The sequence below is a fragment of the Mandrillus leucophaeus genome, unplaced genomic scaffold, assembly GCF_000951045.1.
Source record: "Mandrillus leucophaeus isolate KB7577 unplaced genomic scaffold, Mleu.le_1.0 Scaffold209, whole genome shotgun sequence".
In the NCBI taxonomy this organism is placed as follows: domain Eukaryota; kingdom Metazoa; phylum Chordata; class Mammalia; order Primates; family Cercopithecidae; genus Mandrillus; species Mandrillus leucophaeus.
This window is the reverse complement of record NW_012102132.1, coordinates 2455741-2476117: the sequence shown is the minus strand read 5'-3', so window position 1 is coordinate 2476117 and position 20377 is coordinate 2455741. Positions and strand designations below refer to the sequence as shown.

The 20377-nt window shown below is 40.0% G+C and overlaps 1 protein-coding gene across 1 annotated transcript in view; it reads left to right on the top strand.

Moving 5' to 3' along the window:
• MED14 (mediator complex subunit 14) overlaps positions 1 to 20377 on the top strand; it is an 87187-nt gene that overhangs the window by 805 nt on the left and 66005 nt on the right. Inside the window, exons 2-3 of the mRNA XM_011980198.1 lie at positions 5989 to 6015; positions 8816 to 8921. Of these exons, the coding sequence (XP_011835588.1) occupies positions 5989 to 6015; positions 8816 to 8921 (133 nt within the window). The remainder of the gene's footprint in view (positions 1 to 5988; positions 6016 to 8815; positions 8922 to 20377) is intronic.

The following is a 20377-nucleotide window of genomic DNA, read 5'->3' as shown; positions in this document are numbered from 1 at the left end:
AGCCGCCGTGGCGGCGGCCGCTGCAGCTGCGGCTAGCCCGGGCTACCGGCTGAGCACCCTCATTGAATTTCTGCTGCACCGGGCCTACTCGGAGCTTATGGTGTTGACGGACCTGTAAGTGCCCCGAAACCCCTGCCTGTTCCCCAGCCCCCCCTTCCCGCCCAACCGGCTGAGACGTTTGCACCTCCCTCTCCCCGAGAGGCTGCTGTGTTCTCCGCTGGACTGCTTAGTCTAGAATTTTTGAACTCCTGGGGTTCAGCGGAGGTGGAGAAGAAGCTTTGTATCTGGGGTCTTCCTGGCAACGATGCAACCGAGACTTGTTAATTTTGCGTGTTGTTACACTTCCACTGAAAATTGTATGAAATTTTTGTCCGAGTTCCCAACAGAACTCTCTTGATTTCTTGGCTGGAATACATAATATTCGAGCTTTCAGAAAAAACTCCATAGACGGGAAATTTGTATTACAGCCTCTTGACGATACGTTTTAAATGTAAGCTGTTATTGCTTCTAAGTTAATAGAGGAGCTACATGCGTTGTGTATAAAATACAAATTTGAATTCAAAGTACTTTTTTCTGGAACTTTTGAGTGTTTGAGGTCTTAATGAAGTTAGTGTGAGTAAAATTTTTTTTGTATGTACTCTGTTATTTCTTGGAGTATGAAGGGGGTTTATAAATCACCTAGTTACCCATGGAATGCCTTGGGGCATGATTAAGTTGTTAATCCCTTCAGAATAGGATCAGAATATACTAATGAATTTCAGTGTGTGAAGAAAAGGCACCGTAACATTTTGGGACTCAGTTGTACATCTTATAACCCAGGTTCAGAAAAAGTTAATCAGAATTTTATTATTTATCTATTGCAAGACTTCAGATCAGGGTTATCAGTTGAGATACATTAGTATGCAGATATTAGGCTGTAAAGCGTCACAGTAATTCGTTTTTAGAGATTGATAACAGATACTTGTTTGCAGATGGCTGAAAGAATAGGCTCCACTTACTCCTGTAAAACGTCATTCTCAGTTTTGATGTACTGTACTTTTTTGAATGGGACAGAAAAAAGTAGAGTTAAAGAAGCCTGCCCATGGCTAATGAGAAATTTAAATAGCTGTCAGGATTAGGGACTATTGTAATGACATACCTCTCTGCACCATTTATTGTTGGATTTCATAAAAATCCAAGAATATCCATGAGTAAGTTTAATGTATGTGAAGGTCGCTGTCCTATATAGAGCTATGGAAAAAAAATGTTGAAAACTGATGCTATCGGTGGTGTAGTTTGCTTTTCCATAGGGGATTTGTAGAAATTCCTTGAATTGTGGTTTTTTGTCTTTTTACTATTTTAGGAGTTGGTGTATGAAGAGAGGAACATCTGTTTTATTGCTGTAGAATAAGTATGTAGTTATAGTCCCACACCCTTTATATGATGATTCCCATATTTGTATCTCCAGCACAGACCTCTCTGATGAACTCCAGACTCTATATCCAGATGCCTACATTTCAGTATCTTGATAGGCGTTTCAACATAGCAACTCCAGGACCAAACTCCTGATTCCACTGTCCTCCCTCCTGCAAAACCTTCTTTGCTATCTCACTAAATAGTATCTCCATTCTTCCTGTTGTTGCTCAGGCCAAAAATTTTGGAGTAACTCCTAGCTCCTCTTTCTTCACATCCTACATACATCAGCAAGTCCTGTTATCTTTGTCTTCAGAGTCTGACCATTTCTCAACACTTCCACCAAGTGTTGGTCCAAGCCACCTAATCCTTCACCTGTGCAGTAGTTAGCTCACTGCAGTAGTTAGCTCACTGGTATCTCTGTAGTTCCCTTGCCCCTTCTATAGTTTCTTCTCCACAAAATAGCCAGAATGATTCTTTTAAAATTTCTCTGCTCAGAACCCTTCGATGGTTCCCCATCTCACTGAGATTAAAAAGTTTTGATAATTGCCAGGTGTGGTGGCTCATACCTGTAATCCCAGCACTTTGGGAGGCTGAGGCGGTATCACTTGAGCCCAGGAGTTCGAGACTCCTGTCTCTACCAAAAATAAAAAATTAGCTGGGTGTGGTGGCCCAAGTCTGTAGTTCTAGCTACTTGGGAGGCGGAGGTGGGAGGATTGCTTGGGCCCAGGAGGTTCCCTTGAGCCCAGGAGGTTGAGGCTGCAGTGAGCATGATCGCACCACTGCACTCCAGCCTGGGTGACAGTGAGATCCTTTCTCAAAAAAAAAAAAAAAAAAAAAGTGTTGATAATCACCTGTATAGTGATCATAAAATTTATGGTCCAAACCGGGACACTTTTGAGCATAGTGGGGCTGATGATAATAATGTCAGAACAAGAGGCATAAACCAGGACTGTCTTGGGCAAACCAGAAAACCAGAACATGTGGTCATCTTACCTTTAAGGCCTTACATGATGTGCCTTCTCTTTTCCTTACCTCTTTTTTTTTTTTTTGTCTCCAACCTCTTTACCACTTTTGGTTTGTCCCTTACCTCTTTAACTGCATGTCCTGAAACTCTCCTCTTTGCTTATCCTGTTCTGACCACATTACCCTTCCTGATGTTTCTTTTTTGAGACAGGGTCTTGCTCTGTTGCCCAGGCTGGAGTGCAGTGGCACAGTCATGCTCACTGCAGCCTCTTGACCTGGGCTCAACTGCTCCTCCTGCCTCAGCCTTCCAAATAGCTGGAACTACAGGCATGTGCCACCACGCCCAGCTAATTTTTTTTATTTTTGATAGAGACAAGAGTCTCACTGTGTTGCCCAGGCTGATCTTGAACTCCTGGGCTTTAAGCAATCCTCCCACCTCTGCCTCCCAGACTTTTTTTTTTTGAGACAGAGTCTCACTGTTGCCCAGGCTGGAGTGCAGTGGTGTGATCTCGGCTTGCTGCAGCCTCCGCCTCCCGGGTTCCAGTGATTCTTGTGCCTCAGCCTCCTGAGTAGCTGCGATTGCAGGCATGCACCACCACACCTGGTTAATTTTTGTATTTTTAGTAGAGATGGGATTTCACCATGTTGACCAGTCTGGTCTCAAACTCCCAACTTCAGGTAATCTAATCTCCTTGGCCTCCCAAAATGCTGGGATTACAGGTGTGAGCCATCCCGCCCAGCCTCCAAACCTTCTTGATGTTTCTTGTTAGTGCCTAGCATGGTGCCATCTTCAAGCCCTTGCTTTTTCCCTAGAAATCTGTGTGGATTGCTTTCTCATTAGTCCTTTAGGTCCTTGTTTACATACAATTTATCAGAAAGATTTTCTCTGACCACCTATAAAATAGTACTCTGCCCCTTCACTCTATCCTTCTTACTTGCTGCTCTATTTTTCTTTACAGCACTTATTGCCACCTGACATTATTAGTTTGTTGTTCGTTCCCACCCCATAAGGACAGAGATTTTGATTTGTTTATGACTTTCCCTGGGGCCTAGAACAATGCCTGGCACACAGGGCTTAACTAAGTATTTATTGATTTAATACATGAATGTTTAGAATTGTCATAAATCAATATATGGTTTGATAGAAGAAATAACTAGTGTTTGATAAATCAGTAGGATGACTAGTTTGCAAGAATCTGTTGTACACTTCAAAATAGCTAGAAGAGAATAATTCAGATGTTTCCAGCATAAAGAAAAATATTTAAGGTGATGGATATCACAAGTACACTGATTTGATCTTTGCAAATTGTATAAATGTATGAAATTATATGTACTGTGAAACCATACATCTTTAATGCATCAATAAAAATATTGTTCAAAAAGAATTGTAAATCATGGGAAATTTAATAGGAAAAGTTATTTTTGCTCTTGATACACAGGTATACTAAAAAACTTTTTTCACTTTTGATTGTGGTAATTATTAATAAAATTAGTTTGGAAACTTACCATGGAAGTTCCTAAATAGTATATTTTCCCTAAAAACTGTCAGGATTAATATGTTAATGTAGAGCCCCTGTTCTAGCTATACTTTATGAGTCTTTAGGGAAACAGTTACTCATTTCAGTAACAAGTGATGCTTGTGTGTGAACTATCAAAGGTAAAAAGGACAACCTTGGCAACTTAGGTGGTTTTGTTTTGGTCTCAGATTTCTGGGTTTTTCTGCTTGTCCACCTCCCTTCCCCCTCAACATACACGCTCTCATCCTAGAGTTTACTCTCTGCCTTGACTTTTTAGAGACCTAGGTTCTACTCTTTATTATTTTTTGAGATAGGGTCTTGCTCTGTCACCCAGGCTGGAATGCAGTGGCACAATCATGGCTCACTGCAGCCTGAACTTCCAGGGCTCAGGTGATTCTCCCACTTCAGCCTTCCAAGTAGCTGGACTACTTGCCACCACACTTGGCTAATATGTATTATTTGTAGAGATGGGGTTGCCGTGTTGCTTAGGCTGGTCCCGAACTCCCGAACTCAAGTGATCTGCAGCCCAACCCCCGCCCCCCGCCAAGCCTCCCAAAGCGCTGGGATAACAAGTATGAGCCATGTACCTGGCCCCCCCGCCTTTTTTTTTAACTTCTTTTAATTAAAATCAGAAAATGCCAGGATCTCAGTCATGGCATCTTGTCTTATTGTGCTTTGGTGTAAATAAATTTCTATGCCTTACCTCCCAACATTTGCATTTTAGAGCTTTTACCCTATGTGGTAACTTTCTTATCTATAAAAGAATTTCAAATAGATTAGGAGGAATAGGGGAAAGGGGAGGCAGGCAGCAAAGCCTGTCTTTTGTCCCTGAACTGATGCTGCCTCTGACATGAGATGGTCCTTTTAGGGTCTCTGAGGCAGGTAGGAGGAGTGGGAACAATGATTGCTGTTCTTTCTACCCCCAGAGGCTCTACTCCCCTTCTCCCCTTATAGATACCCATCGTTCTCATTCTCCCCCTCCCTTGAGGTGAAGACAGGGGAAGGGCTGTGGATTCTCAAGGAGTGTTCTCAGAAGGTTTGGCATGTAGAGGAACTTGCCAGTAGCTGCCTTTATTTGCAGTCTTCTAACAGGACCTTAATTTCTGCTTCATCCCTCTGGTCTTCATCCCACCTAGCTCTCTGTATCATTCTGACCATAACTTTAACTTCCATCTCACTGTCTACCCTAAGAATAGCAGGTAACTATAAGCCAGAGCTCATTTTAATATTTTCTCCTCCTTGTACTTTGAACCTCTGGAAGTAGTTTTAGTTTTTCTGTTCCTGTGGCACACGGGTGGGAGACAATCTAAATGGCTGGGTGTGTATACTTCAAGAACTGATTAGCTGTGAAAGAGGCATGAGAGTCGTTTAGGCCATTGAATCTTGGACTGTGGGATAGAGGTTAACAGAATGTGGCAATTCAGGAGGCATTAAGGATCTTTCTAGACATCAGTGGATGTGAATGTTAAATGGTATAACTTATCTGGGAAGAAGCTGACATTGGTTGCTGGCTATCAGTATTGGAGGACTAGCAAAAAGAAATTTAAAAATCCTATTGGAGCTGTTTAAAAGCAATAAAACATTTTTCATCTAACCACCATGCAACATAATTACTGTAAAACCCTTGACATACACTGGCCCTTTTGTATGCTTAGCTTCCAGTTTTGTCTACCATAACACAACATGGAGGGATTATTGCTTGGAAACAGGTATCCATTGGATACAGGGAGGCTGGCAACAAAGTAGTAAGTTCTGCATCTGTGACCATTTTGGTTTTAAAATAATCTTTTCTCTGTTACCCTATGATACAGTGTGCTAATGTGGGACTTGGGCTTTTTAAATGTTTGAGGTTCATGCAATACGTTTTGAAGTATTTTGAATGGAGAGGAATGTTCTTTGGTTGGTTTTTGCCTTACAACCATGCTGCTGGAAACTCATAAATCTAAAAAAAACGTAGGTAGCCACATGACCCTGTAGTAGCTGTTTACCCAGTTTTTCTGAAACATTAATGTATTTAATAGAGTCAAAGTAAAGACTATTATCACATTAGAATGAAGGTATACATGTATTTAATCAATTTGTTTTTTGTTTTTTGTTTTTTTTTTTGTCTTAGACTGCCAAGGAAATCTGATGTGGAAAGGTGAGTATGAAAACAAACAAATGAACAAACAAACAAACCCTTAAAGTCTCTTTATTGATCAATCTATGAGTGTTGGTGTGTGGGTATGGGTGGTGTAGGGCTGTGGATTGGAAACCTAGGCCCAAAGAGTCTAGAATAATTTTTCACACCATGGGTTTAGGGAGTCCTGGGAAATGTAATTTCCTAACCCTTAACAATAGTTGATGTGAGACCAGTTCTACATCTTCTATTCTACAAACCTTTATTGAGTGACTGACCTGGTCAAGTCCCTAAGGGTGATATTAAGATGTAGAAGGTATAGTCTGTAAAGGAAGACGCCGAGGAGCAGCAGACTGGCTTTAGAAAGTTGACTGCCACAGTCATGGTGGCATGCGCCTGTAGTCCCAGCTACTCAGGAGGTTGAGGCAGAAGAATTGTTTGAACCCAGGAGGCAGAGGTTGCAGTGAGCGGAGGTCAGGCCACTGCACTCTAGCCTGGGCAACAGAGTGAAACATTGTCTCAAAAAAAAAAAAAAAAAAAAGTTGGCTGCTAATTTATCACTTGCAACAATGATGCTATTAAGTATCTTTAGAGAATTGACATTTGCCTGCTGCTCCTACTGTTACATAGTTAACATTTTGGTTCAGTTGGAGCTTGGAGCTTAAGATTTAACTTAAGGCTAAAATGTTTCCAGAGGCCAAAGGAACAAGCTAAACTAAAGTTTCAAAAAAATCATTTGATGGAGATTTAAATTGTAACTACAGTATACGGTACTTGACCATATCTTTGGCACTACTTATGCTCCTTGGTTGATTTTTTTTTTTTTTTTTTTTAAATACCAAATCACTTGGCAACTTTTTAGCATTTCTTAGTGGCAACACTCCATTGCCAACCCCAGCTTAACTTTTTGATCGACTTAGATATCAAAAAGGTAGAAGTAAAAGAGACAATTAAGGAAACCTGTGTTATGGTTTGGCTGGTCAGTATTAAAGGGGGAAAACGTTAAGTCAAGGATTTGTTCTGTCTCCTGTGGGGTATGAAGGGAAACTGGGCCTTTGGAAAACTCATGTTCCCTTTCACTTGGGACGACATGGTGTCAGAAAACCATGTTACTGTAGTTTACAAGGGGGACATCTCCATTCTAGTAGAGGACTGCGTTTGGGAAACCGAATTAATAATAGACAAGTGTGTTTGCTCTGTGAGAGGAGCAGAAACATTGCATCCTCTATAAGCCATTGCTGAGTTAGAGTGAAGGTACTGAGGTTCCCAGCCCTGAGATCTGCTGGATCTTAATGTGTGTTTAACATTTCTGCTGTGTCTCAGTCTTGTCTCATGATCCTTCATAGACACTGGCAAAGAGTTATAATTATGCCCTTGATTCTTCTCTTTATAGTACCACTAATCATTGCTGGCCTATCTTTAAGAGAGCCTTTTAGAGTGCTTGTGGGCTATGTGTGCTCTCAGTAGGAGCTAGCCTCTAGCCTTCAGTCAAGGCTTTTTCTTCAGCAAGAACTTTTACTTTGGTGCATTGCATTATGGTGGTGGTATTGGCAAGATGCAGAGATGTGGATTGGATCTGTAGGTCATTGAACAGCTGTACTAAGATTAATAGGTCAGAGCCTACTTGGAGGGAGGTTGGTGTCCTGCTGGGTCCTGTCATCAGTCCTGGCTTGTTGAATATTTTTTTCAGTGTCTTAGACCATGAAAGATATGATTATCAGTTTTATAGCTGCTATGAAGTTGAGAGATCTAGCTAACACGTTGATTGACATTAGTAAAGCTTTTGGGGCTTTAGGATGAGATAAAAGTACTAATGAGTATTGGGGGAAAAGGAATAATAGTGAGTATAGGATAAAACTAGATATGGACAGACCTTTTATTTTTAGTACTCAAAGTAATTTCTTTAGCTTTGCTTGGATATTTTTTAATGTATCCAAGTTTGTCACTGAAATTAGTTTGGTAAAGAGTTACATAGTTAAGTTCTTTAATTATTCAATTTTTTTTTTTGAGATGGAGTCTCGCTCTGTCGCCCAGGCTAGAGTGCAGTGGCCGGATCTCAGCTCAGCTCACTGCAAGCTCTGCCTCCCGGGTTTACGCCATTCTCCTGCCTCAGCCTCCCGAGTAGCTGGGACTGCAGGCGCCTGCCACCTTGCCCGGCTAGTTTTTTTGTAGTTTTTAGTAGAGACGGGGTTTCACCATGTTAGCCAGGATGGTCTCGATCTCCTGACCTCGTGATCCGCCTGTCTCGGCCTCCCAAAGTGCTGGGATTACAGGTTTGAGCCACCGCGCCCGGCCTGATTGTTCAATCTTTCATGCTGGTGCAGGATGGGAAATGGTGCCCTTTTGTAGAATGAATACAGTTTCAGGCTTTGGTAATGATCAGTTTCAATTCCTTTCACTTACCAAAAGGGTTACTAATTACTTACTAATTAAATTACTCCTGATTTCAGTTATGAGTTGATAATTCATAACTCTTCATTTAATCCCTTCTGTGAACCAGTTTACTTCTACTGCCATATACTGAATTTAGTATATTTTTGTAAACAACTTTTATTACAATATAAAATCAATTTAAAAATGTGACTTACTGCTAAAACATTCTATTTGGTTTATTGCTCTGAGGTGAAAAAGCATATGCAGATAGTATACAAAATGTGACAATAGTTCATATTTAGATAAATACTTTAGGTGGCTCATTTTGTAGTGGTTTTAAGCAAAGGCTGATTTATTTATATATTTATTTATTTTTTGCTCAGCTGAAATAAATTGTGAAATACTTTTTCTAATATGTTGGTTCTTTAAGAGTTGTTTTATTTTATAGGAAAATAGAAATAGTGCAGTTTGCTAGCCGGACACGCCAACTCTTCGTTCGATTATTAGCTTTAGTGAAATGGGCTAATAATGCTGGCAAAGTGGAAAAATGTGCGGTGAGTTAAACTTTTTATTTTACTTTGTATAAAATAACTTTTCGGATGTTATGATAGACATTTTAGCTGTAACTATCCTTGCCGATTTGAGTGACGTGAATAATCATATTTCTGAATGATAATGTATATTTCTGCAGAAACTTAGTATTTGTTTATGGACACCTGATCAGAAAGAAGAGGAGGTAGCTGGAGACATCATTACATGAGGAGACTTTAAATATGAGACTGGGGAAAAAGGGGGAAAATTGTTAGTTTATATTTGTACGATTCCTTAGAATTTGCAAGGTTCTCCCTTACATTTTGCTTATTAATTCTTGACAATCCTGTGAGAATGGCAGAGTTGGTAATTTTTTTTTCCACTTTTACAGATGATGAAACGATAAGGTTCCTAGAAGTTATATGGCTTCTTCAAGGTCACAGAGGCTGATAACAACATTTTTCTGTTTATTTACTAATTCTCCAAACCTCTAATAAGCACAGGGTATAGGGGACAGAGGATGGAATTTTCAATAAGGAATAGCCCCTGCCTTCGAGAACCTCATGGTCTTTCGACTATTGAATCACTCTTTGGAATGCAAAGTGACATGCAGTGCAGTGTACCAAAGATGCTAAAATCTACCAGAAATAAAGTTTTATGCTATGTTCAAGAAGCGTTAAGGAATAAAAACTTGATTTTTTTTTTCAGATTGTTCACTGTTGGCATATAGAAATACTACTGATGTTTTGTATGTTGATTTTGTATTCTGCAACTTCACTGAATTTATCAGTTCTAATAGATTTTGGTGGGGTCTTTAGGTTTTTCCAAATATAAGATCATATCATCTGCAAACAAGGATAATTTGACTTCTTCCTTTCCAATTTGGATGCCCTTTCTTTCTTTCTTTTGTCTGATTGCTCTAGCTAGGAGTTCCAGTACTGTGTTGAATAATAGTAGTGAAAATGGGCATCCTTGTCGTGTTCCAGGTCTGAGAGGAAGGGCTTTCAGTTTTTCTCCATTCAGCATGATAATTAGCTGTGGGTCTGTCAAATATGACTTTTATTATGTTGAGGTATGTTCCTTCTATACCCAGTTTTTTGAGGGTTTTTATCATGAAGGGATGTTGAATGCTATTACATGTGTTTTCAGCATCAGTTGAAATGATCACATGGTTTTTATTTTTCATTCTATAGATATGATATATCACATTGATTGATTTGTATATTTTGAACCATCCTTGCATCCCAGGGATAAATCCCACTTGGTCATGACGAACGATCTTTTTAATGTTTTGTAGAATTTGGTTTGCTAGTATTTTGTTGAGAGGATTTTTGTATCAGCATTCATCAGATATATTGGTCTGTAATTTTATTTTTTTGATTTGTCTTTGTCTGGTTTTGGTATTAGGGTAATACTGGCCTTGTAGAATGAGTTTGGAAGTTTTCCCTCTTCCACTATTTTTTGGAATAGTTTGAGTAGGATTGTTATTAGTTCGTCTTTAAATGTTTGGTAGAATTCAGTAGTGAAGCCATAAGGTCCTGGGCTTTTCTTTGCTGGGAGACAAATTATAATTAATATAATGAATTATAGCTTCAATCTTGTTACTTGTTATTAGTGTGTTTGGGTTTTGAATTTCTTCATGGTTCAATCTTCACAGGTTGTATGTGTCTAGGAATTTATCTATTTCCTCTAGATTTTCCAATTTATTGGCATGTAGTTGCTTACAGTAGCCACTAATGATCCTTTGAATTTCTGTGGTATTAGTTGTAATGTTTCCTTTTCATCCCTGATTTTATTCATTTGGGTCTTCTCTCTTTTTTTCTTTGTGAGTCTGGTTAAAGGTTTGTCAATTTTGTTCATTGTTTCAAAAAATCAACTTCTTGTTTCATTGATCTTTTGCATTGTTTTCTTCATTTCAAATTCATTTATTTCTGCCCAGATCTTTAGGTTTCGGGTTTCTCTTGCTTTTATAGTCTTTAAGATGCATCCTTAGGTTATTTATTTGAAGTTTTTCTTCTTTTCTGATGTAGGCACTTGTAACTATAACTTTCTTTCTTAGTGCTGCATCCCATAGGTTTTGGTATGTTGTGTTTCCATTATCATTTATTACAAGAAATTTGTAAATTTTCTTCTTAATTTGTTCATTGACCCACTGTTCATTTGGGAGCATATTGTTTCCGTGTGTTTGTATAGTTTCCAAAATTCCTCTTAATGTTTTCTAGTTTTATTCCATTGTGGTCAGAGAAGATGCTTGATATTATTTCAGTTTTTCTAAATGTTTTAAGATTTGCTTTGTGGCCTAACATACGGTCTATCCCTGAGAATGATCTATATGCTGAGGAGAAGAATGTGTATCCTGCAGCCTTTGGATAAAATGTTCTGTAAATATCTATTAGGTTTATTTGTTCCATAGTGCAGATTAAGTTCCATGTTTCTCTGTTGAGTTTCTGTCTGGGAGATCCGTCCAGTGCTGAAAGTGGGGTGTTGAAGTCTGCAGCTATTATTGTATTGACATCTTGCTCTTTAATAATATTAGTATTTGGTTTATGTATCTGGGTGCTCCAGTGTTGGATACATATATGTTTACAATCATATCCTTTTTCTGAATTGACTCCTTTATCATTAATGACCTCGTTTGTCTCTTTTCATAGTTTTTGTCTTGAAATCTATTTTGTCTAAGTATAGCTACTCCTACTCCTTTTTGGTTTCCATTGACATATAAATCTTTTTCCATCCCTTTATTTTCAGTCTGTGTATGTGTGTCTTTATAGGTGAAGTATGTTTCTTATAGGCAACAGATCATTGAGTCTTGTTTTTTTAAATCCATTCAGCCACTCTGTGCCTTTTTATTAGAGAGTTTAGTTCATTTACATTTAGTGTTATTATTGATAAGTAGAGATTTACCCTTGCCGTTTTGTTGTTTTCTAGTTGTTTTGTGGTCTTCTCTTCCTTTTTCCCTTCCTTCTTATCTTCCTTTTAGTGAAGGTGATTTTCTCTGGTGACATGATGTAATTTCTTGTTTTTTATTTTTTGTATCCGTTGTATTTTATTTTATTTTTTTCCTGAGACGGAGTCTTGCTTTGTTGCCCAGGTTGGAGTGCAGTGGCGCCATCTTGGCCCACTGTAACCTCTGACTCCCAGATTCAAGCGGTTCTACTGCCTCAGCCTCCTGAGTAGCTGGGATTACAGGCGCATGCCACCACGCCTGGTTAATTTTTATATTTTTAGTAGAGACAGGGTTTTGCCTCGTTGGCCAGGCTGGTCTTGAACTCCGGACCTCAGGTGATCCACCTTCCTCGGTTTCCCAAAGTGCTGGGATTACAGGCGTGAGCCACTGCTCCTGGCCCATTGTGTGTTTTTTGATTTGAGGTTACTGTGAGGCTTGCAAATACTGTCTTATAACCCATTATTTTAAACTGATGACAACTTGACACTGATTGCATAAACAGACACGCAAAAAGAAAACTAATGAAAACTCTGCAATTTAACTTTATCTCCCTCCTTTTTAACTTTTTTGTTTCTCTTTAGTTCTTATTGTCTTGAAAAGTTCTGTATCTTCAAAAGTTGTTGTAGTTATGATTTCCTGTTGGTTTATCATTTAGTCTTTCTATTTAAGATAAGAGTAGTTTACATAGTACAATTATAGTGTTAATTCTGTATTTTTCTGTGTGCTTACTGTTACCAGTGAGTTTGTACCTTTAGATGATTTCTTCTTGCTTATTAATATACTTTTCTTTCAGATTAAAGAACTCCCTTTAGCTTTTCTTGTAGGACAGGTCTGATGTTGATGAAATCTCTCAGCTTGTTTGTCAGAGAAAGTCTTTATTTCTCCTTCATGTTTGAAGGATATTTCCACCGGATATGCTATCCTCGGGTAAAAGTTTTTTTTCCTTCAGCACTTTAAATATGTCATGCCACTCTCTCCTGGCCTGTAAGATTTCCACTGAAAAGTCTCCTGCCAAACGTATTAGAGAGCTCTGTTGTATGTTATTTGTTTCTTTTCTCTTGCTGCTTTTAGGATCCTTTCTTTATCCTTGACCTTTGGGAGTTTGATTATTACATGCCTTGAGGTAGTCGTGTGGGTGCTAAATCTGCTTGGTGTTCTATAATCTTCTTGTACTTGAGTGTTGATATCTTTCTCTAGGTTTGGGAAGTTCTCAGTTGTTATCCTTTTCAATAAACTTACTACCCCTATCTCTCTTTTTCTGCCTCCTCTCTAAGGCCAATACTTTTGAGATTTGTCCTTTTGAGGCTATTTTCTAAATTTTGTAGGTGTGCTTCATTCTTTTTTGTTCTTTTGTCTCTTCTGACTGTGTATTTTCAAATAGCCTGTCTTCAAGCTCACTAATTCTTTCTTCTGGTTAATCAACTCTGTTATTAAGAGATTCTGATACATTCTTCAGTATGCCAATTGCATTTTTCAACTCCAGAGTTTCTGCTTGATTTTTAAAGCAATTCTTTCAATCTCTGTTAAATTTATCTGATAGAATTCTGAATTCATTCTTTGTGTTATCTTGAATTTCTTTGAGTTTCCTCAAAACAGCTATTTTGAATTTTCTGTCGGAAAGGTCTCATATCTCTGTTTCTCCAGGATTGGTTCCTGGTACCTTCTTTTGTTCATTTGGTGAGGTCCTGTTTTCCTGGATGATCTTGATGCTTTTAGATCTGGGCCTCAAAGAGTTAGGTATTTATTGTAGTCTTTGCAGTCTGGGCTTGTTTATGCCTGTCCTTCTTGAGGAGGCTTTCCAGATATTTGAAGGTACTTAGGCCCCAAGCTCAATAATGCTGTGGTTTTTGCCGACTCATAGAGGTACTGCCTTGATGGTCTTGGATAAGATCTGGAAGATTTCTCTGGATTACCAACCAAAGGCTCTTGTTCTTTTTCCTTAGTTTCTTCCAAACAAAGTCTTGCTCTTTGTGCTGAGCCACCTGGAACTGGGGGTATGGTGATGTAAGCACCCATATGGCCACCACCACTAGGACTGCACCAGCTCAGACCTGAAGTCAGCACAGCACTGGGTCTTGCCCAAGGCCCAGTGTAACCACTACCTGGCTACCACTTACCTTCACTCCAGGCCCTAGGGCTCTATGATCAGCAGGTGGCGAAGCCAGTCAGGTTTGTGTTTTTCAGGGTGGCAAGTTTCCCCAGGCTTTGGGTGAGCCCAGAGATGCTGTCTGGTGGCAGGGATTAGAGTCAAAAACCTTAGTAATTTGCCTGATATTCTTTTCTTACTGTGGCTAAGCTGACATTCAAACCACAATACAATTTCCTTCCTGCTTTTCCCTCCCCTTTCCACAGGCAGAGGAGCCTCCCGCTTTGGCCATCACCGGCCCATGGGAGGGGTTCTGCTAGGCTACCACTGATGTTCGCTTAAAATCGAAGGATTCTTCAGTTAGCTTGTGGTGAATACTGCCAGGCCTGGGACTCATCCTTCAGGGCAGTGGGCTTCCCTCTGGCCCCGGGGAGGTCCAAAAATGCTGTCCAAGAGCCTAGGCCTGGACTTGGGGACCCCAAGAGCTTGCTTATGCTGTACCCCACTTTGGCCGAGCTGGTACCTAAGGTGCAAAACAAAGTCCCCTTTACTTTTCCCCCTGCTTTTCTCAAACAGGAGTCTTTCACCATAGCCACTATAGCTCTGAATGTGCTTGGTCACACCTGAAGTCAGCACATCTCAGAACCCAAGGTCCATGGCATACTACCTGGGTATCACTGCTGGTTATTCAGGGCCCAAGGGCTCTTTTATTCAGCGGGTGATGAATCCTGCCAGGACTGGGTCCTTTCCTTTAAGGCAGCAGGTTCCCTGCTGGCCCAGGATGTGTCTTTGTCATCTGTGAGCTAAAGCCTGGAATAGGGGCCTCACTACTCTGCCTGGTGCCCTGTCCTACTGTGGCTGAGCTGGTATCCAAGATGCAAGACGAAGTCCTTTTTACTCTTTGCTCTCTTCCTCAAGCAGAAGAAAGGAGTCTCTTTTGTTGTCACAAGCTGCGCTGCCTGGGGTTTGTGGAAGGGTGGTGCAAGCACTCCCTTAGGCCCCCAGCTGGTGTATCCCTAGGTCATGTACCACCTAGTCCTCTGGCTCTGAGCCCAGCCTAGCACTAGGAGTTGCCTAGGAATTGCAATACTTGTGTCCTAGACTGCCTTTCATGTTTACCTAGGACTCCAGAGTACTTTGGCCCATATTAGCAAGGCTTGTGGAGAAACTCAAGTTCTGACCGCTGCGATGGGCAATTCTCTGGCCAAGGCTGGTCCAAATGCTCCTTCTGGCCCAGCACAACTTTGCTTTCCACTATGACAGGGCAGCACTGAGTTCAGTGTAAAGTCCCCCAATCACTGTTCTCTCCCTCCCTTAAGTGCAGGGCCTCTGCTGGAGTAGCGGGGGAGGGGCAGTGTCAGCGATTCAAGACTGCCTCTCCTGCCCTTCTCAATGCCTCTTTCAGTGATATAAAGTTAAAACCAAGTACTGTGATGGCTTACCTGATTTTTGGTTTTTGTAACAGTGCTTTTCTGCGTGCAGATAGTAAAAATTTCATGTTCCTGGAGAGGGGGTGACTAGTGTTGGCTTGTATTCCACTATCTTGCTCTGACCCTCTCAGCATTTTTGTTTTCTGAATGTAGATACAGATGTGTTTATGTCAGGGATACAGTCCGTCCATGAGAATTAGAGGGATTGTTCATGTTTCAACCTAATGATTATTTAACTAGTTTTATTAGAGATTCTTGATAATGATCTTTAGCCATGCCGGATGTATTATGAGTATATAGATCCATAGTTTATAGAACTCTGACTAATAGTAAAACAACCTGGATAATGTTTTGCCTAAGAAAAAGAGAAAATATCTCTCATTCTCCTGGAGATTTTTTTCAGTAGCTTTATCGAGCTATCATTTACATACCATACTATTCACCCACTTAAAGTATACAATTCAGTGGTTTTTGTTACATTCACAGATATGTGCAACCTTCATCACAGTCAATTTTAGAACATTTTAATCACCTCAGAAAGAAAACCTGTGCCCTTTAGTTGTCACCCCCAGCTCTCCTCTAGCCCTAAGCAGCCGCTAATCTACTTCGCCTCAATAGATGTGCCTGTTCTGAACATTTCATATAAATGGAATCAAATGTGTTGTGTTGTGATTGGCTTCTTTAACTTAGCATTTTTTTTTTAGTGTAGTATTTTCAAGATTGATTCATGTGGTAGCATGTGTCACTACTTCATTCCTTTTTATGGCTGAATTGCATGGATATGCTACATGTTTGTTTATCTGTTCAGTTAATAGGCATTTGGGTTGTTTCCAGTTTTGGATTATTATGACTAATGCTGTTGTAAATAGTCATGTCCAACTGTCTGGATGTATGCTTTTATTTATCTTGAGTGTATACCTAGGAGTGGGATGGCTAGGTCATATGGTAACTCTTTGTTGAACTTTTTGTGGAACTGCCAGACTGTTTTACAAAGTGGCCACACCATTTTACATTTTCACCAGCAATGTATGGAAGTTTAGTTTCTCCACATCCATGCCAACACTTGTTGTTACCTGACTTTTTGAGTCTAGCCATCCTAATAGGTATGAAGTGGCATCTCATTAAAGTTTTAATTTGTATTTTCCTAATGACCAGTGATGTTGAACATGTTTTCATGTGCTTATTGGCCATTTGTGTGTCTTGTTTAGAGAAACATTTATTCAGTGTTAAATTCTAAAGGAGATTATTATTAAACATATTCACAGCTGGTGTGTGGATACTTAAAAATAACATGGATTAGTTCTTGTGAACTAAGACTGTCTATGTGAATGGATTCACTAATCAGTTACTCAAAACTCAAGTTTTATCTTTTTTTTTTTTTTTTTAAAGACATGGAGTCTCACTCTGTCATCCAGGCTGGAGTGCAGTGGTGTAATCACAGCTCACTGCAACCTTGAACTTCTGGGCTCAAGCAGCCCTCCCACCTCAGCCTCCCTGAGTAGCTGAGACCACAGGAACACACTACTGTGCCCATCTAATTTTTAAAAAGTTTTTGTAGAGTTGGGGTCTTACTTGGTTGCCTAGTTTCGAACTCCTGGCTTCAAGCAATCTTCCCGCCTCCACCTCCCAAACTGCTGGGGATTACAGGTGTCAGCCACCACACCCAGCCACGTTTTATCTTGATTAATTATATTTCTAAGTTCAAGAAATGTAGCTGAAGCTAGTGTATTTTGAGTTCAGTGAAGTAGTTTAGATAGTGTTTCATTCATTGTTTATGTTTAAGTGGAGCGATAGGGGCTGGATAACTGTGGCATCCCAGTAGGGTTGATGCATGTCTTTCTGCTGGGGAGGTCTTTGGTACTCTTTGAGCTTGACTTTGGTCTGATAAGCATTTTTACAGTGACCTGAGTTAAGGGAGATATGAGATGGCCTAAATCTGAGTAAAAGCCTGTTAAAAAGTTGAGAATGTATTAGCAGTGTCATGACTGTTGATAAGAAGTTAATGTTGGTGGCATTGATAGAAATTCATTGTACTAGTCATAGAAGGTAGCATTTTTACTGGACCGTGCTGTATATTGGGTCTAACTAAGAATTAGAAGAAATATTCTTGTTGTTGTTGTTTCACTTCTTCTGATTATTGACCTTTTGGGCAAGTGTCTTAACCTAAGCCTCAATTTTCTCATCTCTAAGCTCATAGTAATTATCTGGTTGTACTTCCTAGAGTTGCAAAAATCAAATAAAGTGTTTGAAAACACTAAGAAATTGTAGAGCACTGTGTTTTTGTGATGTTGGTATTAATTCTGGGTACTATGTTTTAAGTTGGCCACTGACAGCCTGTTCGAAGGACATGACAGAGAAAACTTTAAGTATTGTTCTAGAATAGAACTAGAAGATGGCCGGGTGCAGTGACTCACACCTGTAATACCAGCACTTTGGGAGGCTGAGGCAGGTGGATCACCTGAGGTCAGGAGTTCAAGACCAGCCTGGCCAGCATGGTGAAACCCCGTCTTTACTAAAAATACAAAAATTAGCTGGGGGTGGTGGTTCACCCCTGTAATCCCACCTACTGAGGAGACTGAGCCAGGAGAATTGCTTGAACCCGGGAGGCGGAGGTCACAGTGAGCAGAGATCGTGCCACTGCACTCCAGCCTGGGGGACAGAGCGAGACACTGTCTCCAAAACAAAACAACAACAACAACAACAAACAAACCATGAACTAGAAGATAAAAGTTTTAGTGAGGTAGTTTTTAGCTCTGTGATGAGCTCTACTAGTTTAGGTATCCTTATGAAATGCATTGGGTAGAAAACTGATGGAAAGGATTTCTGTATTGGGCATGAAGTTGACCTGTATCTCATAATGGGTGTTTTGGAGTGTTTTCTATGTTCTTTCTAGGCACTGTTCTAAAGGTTTTTTATGTGTTAACTCTTTTTTTTTCAATTGATATATCATAGTTGTACATATTTTGGGGGTACATGTGATATTTTGATACATGTACATAGTGATCAAGGCAGGATAATTGGGATATTCATTACCTCAGACATTCTTCTTTGTGTTGGGAATGTTACAGTTCTTGTTGTTTTGAATATACAATAAATTACTGTTAATTATCATTTCCCTACTCTACTATCAAATACTAGAACTTATTCCTTTTAACTGTATTTTTGTACCAACTTTTCTTCATACCTCCTCCCCCGTTCCCAGCTTATCCTAACCAGCATTCTACTCTCTACTTCCATGATATCCACTTTTTTAACTCTCACGTATGAGAGAGAATGTGCAATATTTGTCTTTCTGTGCCTGGCTTATTTCATTTAACATAGTGACCTTCACTTCACAGTGAACACACTGCCATGCTGTTGCAAATGGCAGGCTTTCATTCTTTTTTATGGCTGAATGGTATTCCATTGTGTATATGTACTGTATTTTCTGTATTCATCTGTTGATGGACCCTTGGGTTGATTCTGTATGTTGGCTATTGTGAATAGTGCTGCAGTAAACCTGGGAGTGCAGGTGTCTTTTTGGTATGCTGATTTCCTTTCTCTTGGATATATACTCAGCAGTGGAATTGCTGGATCTTATGGTAATTCTGTTTTTAGTGTTTTGTAGTTGTTGTTTGTTTGTTTTTTGAGACAGGGTCTCATTCTGTCACCCAAACTGGAGTGCAGTGGCACAGTCATGGCTCTTTGCAGCATCAACCTCCTGGGCTCAAGTGATCCTCCCTAGTAGCTGTGACCACAGGCATACACCACTATGCCAGGCTAGTTTGTTTGTTTTTTAATTTTTTGTAGAGACAGGGTCTCCCTATGTTGTCCAGGTTGGTCTGCAAGTCCTGGGCTCAAGCAGTCTTCCTGCCTCTGCCTCCCCAAACGCTGGGATTACATATGTGAGCCACCACACACAGCCTATTTTTAGTTTTTTTTTTTTTTTTTTTTTTTTTGAGGAACCTCCATAGTGTTCTCTGTAGTGGCTGTAGTACTTCACATTCCCACCAACAGCGTGAGGATTCCCTTTCCTCCACATCTCCACATCCTCACAAGCATCTGTTATTTTTTGTCTTTTTGATAATAGTCATTTTAACTGGGATGAGATGATATCTCATTGTGGTTTTTATTTACATTTCGTTGATGATTAGTAATGTTGCATTTTTTTCGTAATACCTTTTGGCCATTTGTATGTCTTCTTTTGAGAAATGTTTATTCAGGTATTTTGCTCATTTTAAAAATGGAGTTATTTGGCTTTATTTTGCTATTGAGTTGAGTTCCTTATGTATTTTGGATATTAATCCCTTGTCAGATGGATATTTTGCAGGCGTTTTTTCCTGTTCTGTGGGTTGTCTCTTCATACTGTTGATTATTTCTTTTGCTGTGCAGAAGGTTTTTAGCTTGATATAATCTCTTTTGTCTATTTTTGCTTTTGTTGCTTGTCTTTTTTTGTTTGTTTGTTTTTGAGATGGAGTCTCGCTCTGTTGCCCAGGCTGGAGTGCCATGGCGTGATCTCGACTCACTGCAAGCTCCACCTCCTGGGTTCACGCCATTCTGCTGCCTCAGTCTCCCGAGTAGCTGCGACTACAGGCGCATGCCACCACGCCCCACTAACTTTTTTGTATTTTTAATAGAGATGGGGTTTCACTGTGTTAGCCAAGATGGTCTCGATCTCCTGACCTCGTGATCTGCCTGCCTCGGCCTCCCAAAGTGCTGGGATTACAGGCGTGAGCCACCGCGCCCAGCCCAGGCTAATGTCTTAGAGCATTTTCCCAATGCTTTTTTCTAGTAGTTTCATAGTCTCAGGTCTCACGCTTAAGCCTTTAATTCATTTTCAGTTGATTTTTGTATAGCGTGAGAGATGGGGGTCTAGTTTCATTCTTTTGCATATGGTTATCGAGTTTTCCCATCACCATTTATTAAAGAAACTGCCCTTTCCCCAGTGTATGTTCTTGGTGCTTTTTTGGAAAATGAGTTGGCTATGTGTGGATTTCTGTGTTCTCTATTTTGCATTAACTCTTAATCCTGAGAACA